At 32.7% G+C, this 16,476-nt stretch overlaps 1 protein-coding gene across 4 annotated transcripts in view; it reads left to right on the top strand.

Moving 5' to 3' along the window:
* Positions 1-16,476, top strand: part of FSTL5 (follistatin like 5) — a 786,930-nt gene that overhangs the window by 140,240 nt on the left and 630,214 nt on the right. For 3 of the 4 annotated variants that reach the window (XM_045055718.1, XM_045055716.1, XM_023252713.2), the window contains exon 3: positions 10,183-10,216. In XM_045055718.1, the coding sequence (XP_044911653.1) occupies positions 10,183-10,216 (34 nt within the window). The remainder of the gene's footprint in view (positions 1-10,182; positions 10,217-16,476) is intronic. The other variant, XM_045055717.1, reaches the window with a different exon arrangement.

Here is a 16,476-nt window from a genome sequence, read left to right on the forward strand (position 1 = left end):
CACTGTGAAAACTGTTATAATAATTGGCGTGTTTATTTAATTTATATGGCTCTTTACCAGATAGCTTTAGCTATAATACTTAAGTAGTCATAAACATTCTTCTGAAAATAGGGGGAAATATTCTTCTGAAAATAGGAGAATTTCTTCTGAAAATTTTTATATAATACTCATGTATAAAGAAGTATGTAGGTGAGCTATGCTTACCTCTTCACTGTTTCTCCAAAAGGATTAAATATTTTACAGTTCTGTGCCTTTGCACTGCCTAATACTCTTTTCCCCATCGAATTAGTTTACTACCCTTTAATTCTTAGCTCAAGCAAAAATTTTCACTGTGAATTCTCCCTTTGCTTCATACTCAGCATAGACATTTGTTCCTCCCATTCTTGTTTCCGCATTATCCTATAAATTCTTTATTTTTTTCATTCTATAAATTATTTATCATTGTTCATAATTAATAGCTATCAGTCTCTCTAGACAGAATGTAAACTTATGAGATCAGAAATTTATGTTATCCATACTTCACACCTATCTCATAGTATATATATTCTAAACAAAACTTCATTCGAGGGGTTAGTAGTTTAATATGCTAATACCTTATTAAAGTGGTAACATAATCATAACATTAATAATTTCTAATTATATTTTGAATTTCTTCACACAATAATGCGATAAATGGATAAAGCCAGTTAGAATGTATATTATCAATTTAAAAAATGTAATCTCCTCTATTCTCTTTTTAGAAAAAAATGATCAATGTTTTAAAAATTAAATAGGTATGTCTTTTAAATGTTTCCATATTTATGCTGGATATCCTTCGCAATGAAATATTGTCTACAATACAGAATTAAAATTGTCAAACATACTTAATTTTAGATATATTTTCTTTCCATTTCAAATTTATAGCTCCAAAACAGTGGCCCATCAACATAATATTAATTTTAGATTTTCCCCATATTTCAACTCGAAGTCTAATAGTTTAAAACAATGATGCTATACAAAGGGACTGCAGAATCATCATTTTTATTTTAATATTATAGGTTAAGTTAAATAACATTTTTTCCTCCTAGAAATTTTTAAATTCTCAAATCTTTACTACCATAAAATAAAGTAAATAATTTTATACTTTGTATAGAGAGGAGTACATATATATGTGTGCACCATGTGTGGACTTTTAAGTGAGAAATTTCTCTTTTGATTATTTTAATCACCTACTATCCTTGTGAGTCTTTGCATTATTTTCTATAAAATCTTTCTCACTACCTAATTCCTCATTTCTACAGGCTATTTTTTCTGCCCTAAATGGCCATAATGCCTTCATCTAGTTAAATCCTGATCATCTTGTAAGATCCAGTTTGTTTATGTTTTTCATGAACCAAAGATGTCTTTTGTGACACATTGTGAGAATTCTTATTACTTGTATTTGGCACAATATGTAGTGATAGTTTATGCATATGTCATATCCATTTAACTTGAATACACATACTCTTGTTAAAAAAACAGACAAAAATATTTCTAATGTATACATTAGATTTAAACCATGAATATAATTATATATTTTTATAATAATTGATTTTATGTTAAATGTAAATACAAATACATTTCCATCATGAACTTCTAAATTTAATATTTCAAATTTCAGTATGTATGTAACAAAAGGATAATACAAATATTATTAAATATGGATTAGATGTATAAGTAAATTCAGTTCTAGTTTGATTTTTTTCAAGTCCTGTGCATGTGTCTTGTTACCTAGCTTATGACTTTAGAATTGAAAGTAATATTGAGGATATCTATCAATCCAATAACAAGTTTTTTTTATCTTTTTCTTACTTAAAATCACATAAACATATCAAATATAATATGAATTGGCAATAATAAGCACTATAATTTTGATATTGGAATAAATGACTTTACACCAATGTATTAAGTCAAGAAAGAAGCGGATCTATATTAACAATGGGTAGTTTTTCCAGGTCATGTTTTGAATATCTATATATATACCTGTATCTATACCTATCCATATAAATCTATAAAACTTATAGCATATATTTCTTATCAAATGTTTTGTATACTATATTTTAGATTATATATATATATATATATATATATATATATATATATATATGTCTTTAAAACATAAGCAAGTTACTTTGACTCCTTCATGAAACGTTGAAGCCTACTAGTTGGCCAGTTTTATCATCCCATTGTGCATTTACCATGAGACACTGTTTGCTATCTTGCAGTCTTACCATGCACTCTCATAGTTTCTTAACTTTGTTCAAGCTATGTTTTCTGATAGGATCTTCTTCCCATTGCTGTAGAAATGAACTACTTATTCTTACAATCTCATCTGCTCTCTGTATTTCCCAGTTTTCTGCATTCTCAAAACTTTCTTTCATCTAAGTTAAAAAGAATACATTGTTCCCTTGACTGTGCTCTCAAGATTTTATATACATTTCCACTCTTGAATGTCACGTTTTATTTTACGTATTTCTTGAGTGTATGTCTGTCCTGCCAACAGTTTGTTAAATTCAAGTGTTCAGAGACTCTATTAGGAATAGTGCCCACTCTTCTGCAGATACTCTTCTAAATACTATGGGTAAACCAGTTAAGACTGCAAAGTCCCTTTTGCTCAGGGAATATACATTCCAGTAAAGGGAACATAAAATGAACAAATAAATACATATTCCAGGAAGTAGCCACTTTTGTGTGAAATGGATAAAAATTAAGGATAGCAGCTAGTAGTGGGGGCACTGTTTCAGAGTGGTGAATGTTGAGGCTTGTTAAGGAGGTGATATTGGATCAAGAACATTATTCAAATTCTAAGGGGAAGTATTTTAAATAAACGATCCTAAAATTGATTAAACTAAGCAAGACTGAAAATTTGCCATTGAAGTTTACCAAAAATAGGTCTGTATCTCCAAGATTTAGGAAGCCTGATATACTGCATTTTCATTGCCAGTAGTTCTTATTTTCGAGACATTTTATAATTAAATTGCCACCAGCAAAATAGGTTTTTAAGAAAGTGTGTGCATATGTGTATGTGTGTGTGAACATGTGTGTGTATATGTGCATTGAGAGCCTGAAGGAGGGAGCTCCTGTGTTCATGGGTATGCATGCGTCAGAATAGAAGAGATTTGCGACAAGATTGTGGTGGAGTGGTTCTGCTGAACGTGTCCTATTCTTGGCTTACATGAAATTAATATTGATTATTATTAAATATTAATATTACTTAATAGCTCTAACATAAAAAACTTTAATATTTTACATTTTAACCACCTGGCACATGGAAATGTTAAATATATATATTGAACATGAGTAGTCTACTACACATCAACATTTCACGACTTTTGTTTGGTGGTCTTTGGTAAACAATAATTGTGTCAAAGAGAAGGGAAGAATCCTGAGAAGAAATTTAAACTAGGCAGCTATCTAAAACTAATAATCTTCACCGTTATGTTTGTTTGCCACCAAAATTTATATTTGTGTATCTTTTCTCTCCATCCATTGACTATTTTCACTGTTAGGGTCTATTAGTCTTTAGTCTTAAGTTTAAAATTATATACATTTACCTGAGTTTCTATACAATTAATGTATGTGTGTACATATACATGTGTATACAATATAAGTTGTGGCAAATATTTCTTTTTTTAATGTTTATTTTATTTTTGAGATGGAGAGAGAGACAGAGTGTAAGTGGGGGAGAGGCAGTGAGAGAGGGAGATACAGGATCTGAAGTAGGCTCTAGGCTCTGAGCTGTCAGCACAGAGCCCAACGTGGAGCTTGAACTCACAAACCGCAAGATCATGACCTGAGCCAAAGTATCACTTCTGGGTACTTGAGATTTATTTGTTTCTTTTGTTAATATTTAAGTTTTAAGGTTCATTATGGACTTGATTAAATATGCCAGTAAAACTATTCAGTACATTTGACTTTTCTTAAATCTCATGACACAAGTGGTTTCTTTTTGTTTGTTTTATGTTTTTTTTTTTTTCAGTATGTGATTAACCTAAACACAGTTTGAGTGTTCTTTATTATACACTTTAGGCAATGAAAAACAAATAAAGACAAAAAGACCATTTTCCCACCATGAATTAAAGTCTGTAGTCTCTCAGAAAGTCTATAGTTTTCTCAGGAAAAACAGTAGCAGCCTAGAGATTGTTTCTTTCTCACTATTGCAAGGGGAAAATGCTGCATTTTACGTACTTGATGTTCCTTACTTCCTTCATGTAGTATAGACATTATTTTTCTGTATATTCAAAAGAAAGACTAAGTATACCTCTTTAAGGGACCAAGTCTATTGAACCTGTACTTGCTTCATTCTTATATCCCTCTTTGTGAAGGAAAGCCTGTGGGATGACCAAAAAGCACTTCATTAGTCTCATTAATCTACAATATGCATATGCAAATTGAAAATAAGAGTATCATGGGTATTACTTGAATGAGGTTCATGTATTTTTTTTTAATGCTTAATTATTTTGACAGAGAGAGAGAGAGAGAGAGAGAGAGAGAGAGAGAGAGAGAGCACATGTATGCTGGAGCTAGGGAGAGGCAGAGAGAGGGGGAGTTATAGAATCCCAAGTAGTCTCCGTGCTGTTAGTTCAAAGCCCAATGTGTCACGTTCCTTTTTTTTTTTTTCTTTAAGTGATTTAAGCTTTATATTACGGAGTGAGAGGACAATTCACTGTCTAATGTTTATAACAATGCTGTTATGATGGAAATGATTCACTTAGCATTTAGATGGTGTCTTCTCTTTCTAGAGAGCATGGACTTCTCAGTAAGAAAGAAGGAACCAGGTAAACTATGAAGATATTGTGGCCAAACATTTACTTTTAGTGCCTGATGAAGAGACATCAGTTTTTTGTTATAGGAATCATGAGATGTTAGTAAATGACATTCTATAAATCCAAATACTAGATAAGAAATATTCTTAATAATATCTTAAGATTGAAGATATGATTCTTCCCTTAAATGGAATTAGTAACCTGTACATTAGTGTTATATGGCCATAGTCTTGTTTGCTTAGATACTTTAGAATCACAACATCTCATTTTAAAAATTATTGTGTACCCCAACTGGACTTAATTTTATACTGGCTTAGCTAGTTCTATTTATTATGTTGTATCTTTTTATATTTAAGATATTATACAATCATGTGTTCTTTCTGAACCCATACTACTACCTAGATTGTCTTTGCCAATCTTTATCATACTGTCTGCAAGGATCTATTTACTCATTTCTACCATTAAGCTGGATTTCATGGAGTCTATTTATATAATTAATATAGCACTTTGGGATTCTTCCAAGAAACGGTGTAGTACAAAGTAAAACACAAATGGTTTGCTATTATTTAATTTTGATATGTTGCCAAAATATATTTCTTATTTTAAGACAAGATCAATTTATCAGAAAGTCTTTTGAAAGAATATTAAAATTGAGTTATGCCAAGGGATTGGCATTCTACCATTGCAGACGAGACTAAGTTTTCCTAATGTAAGAATGTTTTTCAAGTGTATCATAAGTCCAGGATAACAAATCTTTCTGATCTTTTAAGAGTTCTCACATAATTAAATAATCACATTTTTCTCCTTAATATTTCCCCATTAAAAAATTAACATTTAAAACATGAAGTAATGGCATATGAAATAAAATTCTGGGAAGTATATTGTCAGGTGAATAAAGCAACATTTTAGTCATAGAAACAACTTGGACAGTTACTACTTTGAAAATCCTAAATAATGTTCATTAAGTCTCAACTGAGATGGTTCTAGATCAAGTCTTGCAGTGAATTAAGTAGTTTATCCTTATTTGATTCTTACTTTACAGGTTTATTAGTCTCAGTCCATTAAATTAATTTCTATTTTTTTTTCTTTAGATACATGATTCTTAAACATTTCCAGTTTATAGAGTATTTAAGGCTATTTTCTTTGATAATTTATAATATGTACAATTCTGTAAATAGAAAATTAGGTTTTCAGAAACAAATACAATAAGATATAATACCAGTGAGTGTTAAGCCTGTTTGACTATAGTCAAAATAAGGCTAATATCAGTATCATGCAAACTTATGATGGCAAAACCCAATTAGGATTTTTACAGTACCAAGCTGTCCTACCCACCTAGTCTCACAAAAAGCAGTGCATTTAAAAATCTTCTTTATCTCCTCAAATTACTGACAAATCAGCCTACTTCATCACTCAGCCAACTGCCCTTCTAATGGATAAAGAAAATAAATCCTCACAGATTAAAAATTTTAAATTAATCATATCAAACCTATAAACCTCTTGCATCTATGCCTGCACCTCTCTGTGCCCACCTGTTATATTGGAGAAACTGGTTCTCCTCCTATCTAAACGTCTCCACTCAAGTTCTGTGTCACATTCAATAACCTTATAAAATCAGCCATACCATCTCTCCCTTTTATCATAATCCTTTCCATTTCTACTATGTACCCCCCTCATTTACACATTCTCAATTCTCACTGATATAGATAATATAAAACTAAACATGAAACAAAGAGATGAACAAAAACAAGCACAATACCTGCACAGATTTCACTTTACTCTCTAGCCACAAACCACCCGGGTCTTTCTTTCCTTGCAAGTTTCTTCCATTCCATTATACATTGCTTCCTTTGAAGTCAATGGTTACATCTATGTCACTTTTTCTAATGGGCATTACCTTAGACATAATCATACTTGGTCTGTCAGAAGAAGTCTATACTATTGAAAATTTACCCCTGTATAAGATATTCCCTGAGAGTCCATCATTCCACCTTTTTGTGTTTTTGTTTTTTCCTCCTATAATTTGTCTATTCTTCTATTCTCTTTTGTTGTTTAATTAAACTTTATATTTTTCTTATATTGTTTCCAGTACTCAATTCTAGATCATTCAACTATACTATATGTTCTCCAGATGCAGTACTGATGATTTATACATAGGATGGTGGTTTCTAAATTTATATGTCTTGTTGACATATCTCTTATGAGTTCCAGACATTTTAACCATCTGCCTACTTTGTGTCCTCAGAGTTATATTTAAAGTAAAATAAAAGTCAGCATGTTCAAATATCAAATCCATGAAAAATTCAGGCTCTTCATCTCTTAAGAGATAAAGTAGATAAGGATTACTTTGAGCAACTAGAAGAATGGGGAGATGAGGAAGATGGAGATGAGAAAGATGGAGATGAGAAAGATGGCCAAAGAAGTAAGGAAAAATCAGAAGTTCAGTTTTGGACGTGATAAGTAGGCTGTTATTAGACATCCAAGTAGAGATGTCAAAAATACATGTATGAGGCTGAAGTTCAATGGAGAGAATTGGCTAGAGATATAAATTTGAGAGTCGTTAGGAAAAGGATGGTGGTTAAGGCCATAAGAACAGATAAGATCACCAAAGAAGTGAGATGTGTATGGGAAAAGGTAAGGGTTCAATATCTCCAAACCTAGTATTTAGAAATTGAGGGGATGAGGAGGAATCAGTAAAGGAGATGCAAAAGGGGTGGTCAGACAAGAGAAAAATTCACAGAGTGAGACAGTATCAGAAATCAAGTGAAGAAGGGATAGAAATCCTTCTCATGACTCAGATCCTTGAAATCACCCTCATCTATTCTATATCTCACACCCCAAATTTATTCTGTCAGGAAATCTTGACAGTTATAACTGATATTTCAACTCCACTGTTATCACACTGTTTTATGCCATTATCACTTCCCATCTGGATTACTGTGATACTCTTCCACCTGGTCCGTCTAATTTTGTCCTTGCCCTGTTTAACCTATTTTAGTAGCCAGAATGATTCTACTTAAATGCAATTAAGATAATGTTACTCCTCTGTGAAGAAACTTCTGATTGTTTTCTCAACTATCTCAGTGTAAGACCCAAAGATCTAACAAGTGCCCCAGGTGCTAATCTAACTGACCCCTATTAGCTCCCTTATTGTATTTTCTACTAAATTCCCCTTACTCAGTCTAGTTTAGTCACACTGGTCTCCTTGGTAGCTTTGACAATGCCAAGAATTTCTGTACCTCAGGAAATGTACAGTTGTTTTTCTCCCCTAGAATATATTTTCCCCAGATAAATGCTTGGAATAATATCTTCTCATTTCACTCAAAATTTTGTTCAAAAGTCATTTTATCAGTTGATGGACATTTTGGCTCTTCCATAATTTGGCTATTATTGTTAATGCTGCTATAAGCACGTGTCTCTTCGAATCAGTATTTTGTATCCTTTGGGCAAATATCTGGTACTGTAATTGCTGGGTCATAGGGTAGTTCTATTTTTAACTTTTTGAGGAATTGCCATACTGTTTTCCAGAGTGACTCTTGCCATTTATAATGATGTGAATGGAGCTAGAGTTATTATGCTAAGCAAAATAAGTCAATCAGAGGAAGGCAATTACCAAATGATTTCACTCATATGTGGAATTTCAGAAAGAAAACAGCTGGACATAGAGGAAAAGAAAAAAAAGGAGAGAGGGAGGCAAACTGTAAGAGAATCTTAACCATGGAGAACAAACTGAGGGTTGATGGAAGGGAGGTGGGTATGGGGATGGGTTAAATGAGTGGTGGGCATTAAGGAGGGCACTTACAGGGTGTAAGTGATGAATCACTAAATTCTACTCCCGAAACTAATATTACGCTATGTGTTAACTAACTAAAATTTAAATAAAACTTGAAACATAAAAAAGACATTTTATCATTGTAGACCTAGGTAAAATTGCAGTCACTTATTCTAAAACTACCTTCTATGATATATCTTTTTTTTTTCTAAATAGAACTTATTAACATTTAAGCAGTATGTTACTTTAAGGACTTTTTTTTGGTTTTCTTTGTTGTTTCATTTTGTTTTGTTTCTGTTTTGCTCATCCTTTGTAGACTTATCACCTAAAGCAGTGTCTGGCACATGAAAGCAATCTATACATATTTATTCAAAGAACGAATGATTCAATGAATGAAAGAATCAATGGAATAAAAGGAGGAGAGAGGACAGAGAGATTATTTTTCATTAACAAATACCTCTTTGGAGAATTTATGCTTGCTTATATTATGAAAGAATAATGTATTTTTAAATCAAGTAATTAAAATTTAAATTTTAGTTTAAATGAACAACAAATATTCTAAATTAAAAATAAACATGAAGTAGAAAAAATCAATTAGCAAAAAACAGTACAGAATTCAAAAACAAAGGCTGGATAAATTAGGCAAAGATAAATAGCGCATAAAGTATTAAGGTCTAATAGAATCATACATTGGATAAGGATATTCCATAAAAATACATTTGTCAATATGCATTTTTGTTCTCAAATCTGACTCTGGGATTAATGCCTACCACAAAATAAATTCTGAATATTTTTCATATTTTCATAAATTTTACCAAAATTTATTGGCATTGATACATTTCTGAAGTATGTGTATCTATATCTATATCTATAACTATATCTATATCTATCTATGATTTTATTAGAAATTTATTTCAAAATTATTTTTAGTATGAGGCCCTGAAACTTTTAGAGTAAACTGTGCTTGCATATTAATTGAGAAGTTATAGAGGGCACAATTTCTACTTAAAAACTTGAAAGCAAGCTAATTCTTTTGAGGTTGCCTGGTAACTAATAAGGAGTATGTCAAATTGAAAGACAGGTCTGACTGAAGCAGCCTTTGAATAAATAATAGAATTGTTGTCAACTTTAGCCGTAGAGAAGTGAGGCAGGGACCAATTCTAAGTTAAACTGAAGAAAAGACAGTTGAAATGTCTTTTGTGTTTTTTTACTGAATTGTCCACTGTTTGCCCTTAAACATTTTTCCTCACCACCAATTTGTGATTAATGTGGAGACATTAAAAGAAAATTCTGAAGATATCATTCAATATCTGTTGAAATTAAATGAAAATGCCCTGAGGCATTTGAGAGTCATGATTATTTATTATTCATTACCATTTATTTTTTTATAAATCCATATTAATACAATGTATTAGTTTCTTAAAGAAATATATGGACACTAAGAATGATTACTGCTCTGATAAAAGATTTGACATAAGTGGCTTTTAAGGTGAGAATTGTGTTACAATGACTCTAGGGTATATGTACAACAAAATACCTGGACAAGTCTTTAGTCACAATGATATGCTGTATCAAGCTGTTGATCACATACTCACAGATTTTGACCTATTTCTGTTTTAATTCCAGCAGGAAAAGAGTCAAGAAAGTTCAAGAATCAAAGGTAAGAAATGGCTGTTTTAAGATCATAGTTTCATAAATTCACGTGAGTATAGAAGAAAAAAAAATCATGCAGCTTTGGAAACATAGTTAAAAATGAGGAAACAATAAGAATTCAAAATCTTCAATGTGGTTTTAAGGGCATTGTGAGCCCTGTGGAAATTCTACAAGGTCACTGGGGATCCTCTGTAGAGGTTTCCTTTTTTTCATACTGTGCTGTTGGGAACTTCAACCTAGTTGTCTGTTAGTTCTCTGAATTGTTCTCCTGGAGTTCCTCCATCAGACATTGTCCAGAAGAGCTGGTGTTCTGTTACATCTATGATTCACCAGATAAACTTTACAAAATATGTCTCATGGAAGATCTACTATTAAATCACTGCTATCTTATTTTATTTTCTACGAAAAAGCAAGAACATATTTATATATTAAAAGTTGGCGGTAGCTTTTAGTATGGCGTGATCAACTCTAGTTAGACATAGGGAAACTCTTTCCCCACAATGACACTCTTATGTTTTGATGTTTGTTTACTTGTTGAGATAATCAATTACTCTAGGTAGATTGTAGTTCTTCAGCAAAAGGTTTCCATTCGCTTGTGTATGCAGATCATAATAATGAATCTTAACTGGTTTTTCCTGGGTTAATTCTTCCAGCCTCTCCATTCAGGTGCTGCATTCTTATTGCACAATTTGGACATCCTCACTCACCAATCCCTTTCCAGTAGGCATTTAGTCACAAGCCTGACTATGAGCTGAAGTACTGTTTTCCTGTTTCCTTCTACCCTTTTTGCATAGGAAGATAGGTTTGTTTTTATTTTACTTTTTCTTGGAGTTCTACAAAACCAAAACTAACATCAAAACCAAAAACCAAAAACAAAACCAAAAACCGTGAAGTTACCAAGTATACATGTACTTCTGAAATGATGAAGGGGAAATTATTTTTCTGAGGGTCTCTAATTTGACAATATCAACCTTGCTTACTAATAAATCCAAATAGAATATTCTCTGCACACTTCCCTGCAAGCAATTGAATTACTCAATTTGTTTTCCGTGTTTGGTCATCTGTGTGTGTCTGCATTCCTGAAGAATATGAAAAGGTATACTTTTTTTTTTATTTTGCTAGGTATGTTTTATTCAAATGAATTATGGAAGACGGCCCTTCCAGGGATTCCCAAACTATTTGTGTTCTTTTTCAGCAAACTGAAGTATGTCTTGTTATTTTATATGTGAAATTACTACACTTATTTATCCTCAAAGCACTCATATTAACTCAAAGTTTCATACTTTTGTGTTACAAAGGGGAATTTCTATTCCAAGATGTGCTGTATGATGTGCATTTAAATGATATGTGCATTTTAAGCATATTGAGTACACATCTTCCTTCTCGTGAAGGGTCCCAGTGTTTCAAGTTAAACTTAAATCATATTTATAATTCTGTTATAGTTGAAATAAGTTTAGTATAGCTTTCTTCTTGATACCTTATTGTCTTGGGATATATAAATCCTATCATCTGAAGTAGTAGAAATTATATTTTTTCAACTAGTGCCTAGTAACATGTTTTCTTTTATAATGTAATAAAATTTCAAGATGATGTTTGCCACTTCTTTAACTGTTATTGGCTGACACATGGTTCAGAACTCTCACATTATGGCTTGTAGGCTACTGAGTTGTAAGTAAACCAGAGACATACTGTTTTGTTGGGACCTATTGCCTAACTCTACTTAGAACTCAATATTTTTCTTGACTATTTATGGGAATCATCTTGAAATGTTTTTTTTTTTTTTTACTGGAAATTACAAATGGCATGAAAATGTCTTTAAAGTTTAATATTAAGAAAAAAAGAATTGAATAAAACAAATAGTTTACATATTGATAGATGAGAAAAATTCTAAAAATCAAATATTGTACATATTTTGGTAACTATTGAAATGTGAGTTATGTTTTCTTGACGTTAGTAATCAATTGTAACATCTAATTCCCTAGACTTCCTGACTAATTTGTATTCTTATTCATTAGGACATGTTTATTATGTAGTCAGGAATATATGCAGGGGAAGTCTTTAACCTTTTAATTTTCTGCATTCTGTACTTATTCTTGCTTATGACAAAAATTCCATCCTCATTATACCAGTGACCTGAAATCACATAAATTCACAAAGCAGTCCAGTGAAAATCAATCAGTCTTTCCTCTGTGTACATGGAAATATATATTGAAATGTTTGGAAACTTGCAACTCTAACCCTGATTAATTATTTGATACACATGCTCTTATTCTAATAGTATTTTGAAATACCATAGAATCCAATATGTACATATTCTAAAATTATATGGAATTCAATTGACAAAATGAATTTGGGTTCAATAGTATACCATTGGATTCTCAATTGATTTCCACATTTAGATTGCCTATGTTGTCAAATGAATTAGAGCTTAAGCTCTAGTTAGTACACAATTTTGAGGTTTACAATTATGTAAGATATCCTTTCTTAACGTTCCATTGACAAGGATAGCAGGATCATCGTATTAACAGGTGTAAAAGAATGATCAACTCTTTGGGAAGCCAAATTTCACACTGCTCTTCAGTGACATTACAAATACATTAGGATAGGATATATTATGTGTTTAAAATTCATTAAGAATTTGAGGGGTGCCTGGGTGGCTCAGTCAGTTAAACGTTCCACTCTTGATTTTGGCCCAGGTCATGATTTCATGGTTGGTGAGACCAAGCCCCACATTGGGCTCTGTGCTGACAGTGCGAAGCTTGCTTTGATTCTCTCTCTCTCCCCTTTTCCCGTTTGTGCTGTCTCTGTCTCTCAAGATAAATAAACTTAAAAAAATCCGTTAGGAAATTGATAAATATTGTTAGGAAATAATTTCCTTTGAAGAATAGTTCATTACAATACAAGGAGCATAAATCAGTTATCCTCTGCCAATATTTCTCAGGGGAGTATTTTAATTTGTGATTTGCTTATTCATTTTTATTTAAGAGCCTCTCTCTAGACTTCTCAGTGATAAAACAGTAACTGTTTGTGACAAAAAATTAAATGATTCTTCCTTTACAAAAAGCATAAAACTTCTGTCAACTTAATTGAGCTTTGAATTTTCCAAAAATAATTTAAAATACTTACTACAATCAGAAGGACAATATCACTATGGAAAGTTTACATATGGTTATGCCGTAGTATGTTCCTGAGTATGTGCTTGATCTTCTGTTATTAAAAGTATGTTTGTCCATTCACCAAAAAGATTCAGTTCTTTTTTTTTATTTTTTTAATATGAAATTTATTGTCAAATTGGTTTCCATACAACGCCCAGTGCTCAGCCCAACAGGTGCCCTCCTCAATACTCATCACCCACCCTCCCCTCCCTCCCACCCCCCATCAACCCTCAGTTTGTTCTCAGTTTTTAAGAGTCTCTTATGGTTTGGCTCCCTCCCTCTCTAACCTCTTTTTTTTTCCTTCCCCTCCCCCATGGTCTTCTGTTAAGTTTCTCAGGATCCACATAAGAGTGAAAACATATGGTATCTGTCTTTCTCTGTATGACTTATTTCACTTAGCATAACACTCTCCAGTTCCATCCACGTTGCTACAAAAAGGCCATATTTCCTTCTTTCTCATTGCCACATAATATTCCATTGTGTATATAAACCACAATTTCTTTATCCATTCATCAGTTTATGGACCTTTAGGCCATTTCCATAATTTGGCTATTGTTGAAAGTGGTGCTATAAACATTGGGGTACAAGTGCCCCTCTGCACCAGCACTCCTGTATCCCTTGGGTCAATTCCTAGCAGTGCTATTGCTGGGTCATAGGGTAGATCTATTTTTAATTTTTTGAGGAACCTCCATACTGTTTTCCAGAGCGGTTGCATTCCCACCAACAGTGCACATCCTCGCCAGCATCTATAGTCTCCTGATTTGTTCATTTTAGCCACCCTGACTAACATGAGGTGGTATCTGAGTGCGGTCTGATTTGTATTTCCCTGATGAGGAGCGACGTTGAGCATCTTTTCATGTGCCATCAAAACCCTAGAGGAAAAAGCAGGAAAAAAACTCTCTGACCTCAGCCTCTGCAATTTCTTACTTTACTCATCTCCAAAGGCAAGGGAATTAAAAACAAAAATGAACTATTGGGACCTCATGAAGATAAAAAGCTTCTGCACTGCAAAGGAAATAGTCAACAAAACTAAAAGGCAACCAGTGGAATGGGAAAAGATATTTGCAAATGGCATATCAAACAAAGGGCTAGTATCCAAAATCTATAAAGAACTCACCAAACTCCACACCTAAGAAACAAATAATCCAGTGAAGAAATGCACAGAAAACATGAATAGACACTTCTCTAAAGAAGGCATCCAGATGGCCAACAGGCACATGAAAAGATTCAGTTCTTTTATCATGCATTTTTCCTTCCTCTCTTTTCAAGTGGAAACTTTTAGCTCTTCTCATTCAGAAGTGATAAAAATAAAGTATATTCCACTTTCATTGCTAGTTATATGTTGGGGGACACTGAGGACTAAAGTTGGTTCCTTAAGAGTCACTTACATGGCATCTATTTCTTCATTAAAAAAAAACAATGTTTATTTTTGAGAGAGAGAGTGAGACAGAAAATGCTAGCGGGGGAGGAGCAGAGAGCAAGAGGTAGACACAGAATCTGAAGTAGGCTCCAGGCTCTGAGCTATCAGCACAGAGCCCAATGTGGGGCTCAGACTCAGAGACTGTGAGGTCATGACCCGAGTCGAAATCAGACACTTAACCAACTGCGCCACCCAGGCGCCCTAACATCTATCTTTTCTTAAATATCTAATAGATGTCAGAGATTGGATTGAGCTTTTTACAGGTATTCTCTCGTTTTAATCCTCAAACACATTACTAGGTAAGATTTAGGATTCCAACATGACAGCACTTGAAGAAAGCACATCTAAAGTAAATAATTCAGAAAACTATTATCATTTTGTTCTATTTTTAAATGGGTCGCATTTTATTTAACCAGTACCAAGTATACATTAAACATATTTAGCATGCTGTTATTAGTGATGCTTTTTTACATTTTCATGGATGTGATACATATGATTTTTATTATTTATTTATTATTTTTCTTTAATGGTATGGTGTTATAAATATTCCCCTACTGCTAATTTGTATAAATACTGCTCAGGGCTTTGTAACTTTAAGAAAAATTTGATAGTGATACATGTGGCATAGTAATGTTCTAAGGGACAGAGGAAAGAATTGTGCCAGCTTGTTCAATAAATATTTGTGATCTTTGACAAGTGACTTAACCCTCCAGAAGTAGTTCATTTTTTCTAGCTAATAGTAACATAACATACTCCATGATATCAATAGTCATTTTATATGTATGAAAGTCTAAGGCTTATACTTCTATAAAATGTTGGACAATGCTATTATTAAAAACACTTATCTCTTGAAACTCCATAAATCTCCATAGGTTCTATATGACAAGTATTATGTCATAGATATTTGACTATGAGAGAAATGTAAGCTGCACACTTGTTCTCCCTAGATACACACATTCATACATGTAGTGAACAATAAAGACAGTGTTATGTTAAGACCATACCTAATGAAATTTAAGGTGTGTGTTTGGGGGTGCTTGGGTGGCTCAGTCGGTTAAGTGTCTGACTCTTGGTTTCGGTTCAGGTTTGTGGATTCAAACCCCATATCACACTCCGTGTTGACAGCACAAGGCCTACTTGGGATTCTCTCCCTCTCCCTTTCTCTCTGCCCCTCCCCTGGTTGGGCTTTCTCTCTCTCAAAATAAATAAATAGACTTAAAAAAAAAGTGTATGTTTGGGAAAATAAATACTATGGAACCTGTAGTCTTTACACATAAGCACATACACACACACAAGTCATACATGCTGTTTGCTTTTATGCAACTATGTATTCAGATTCTTTTATTTCCTACGGCACAAAATTGCCAGTCCAGAGCACTGAAATGATGTGATACGTACAGGGGTGGATATATATATATATATATATATATACACACACACACACACACACACACATATATATATATCCATCCATATATAGATATCCATATATAGTATATATATGTATATATACACACACATACATTTATACTTATATATATAATATATATAATTTATCTCTATATATTATATACATACATATACATTATATATGCATGTAATATTGAATTGGAATGCTAATAAACTTCTAATCTGGGTTGCCTGAATATTCAGAGCTCTTTTCACTAGAATAATCTCACAGAGTCACTGAGG

The sequence above is a fragment of the Felis catus genome, chromosome B1 (genome assembly GCF_018350175.1).
Source record: "Felis catus isolate Fca126 chromosome B1, F.catus_Fca126_mat1.0, whole genome shotgun sequence".
Classification (NCBI taxonomy): domain Eukaryota; kingdom Metazoa; phylum Chordata; class Mammalia; order Carnivora; family Felidae; genus Felis; species Felis catus.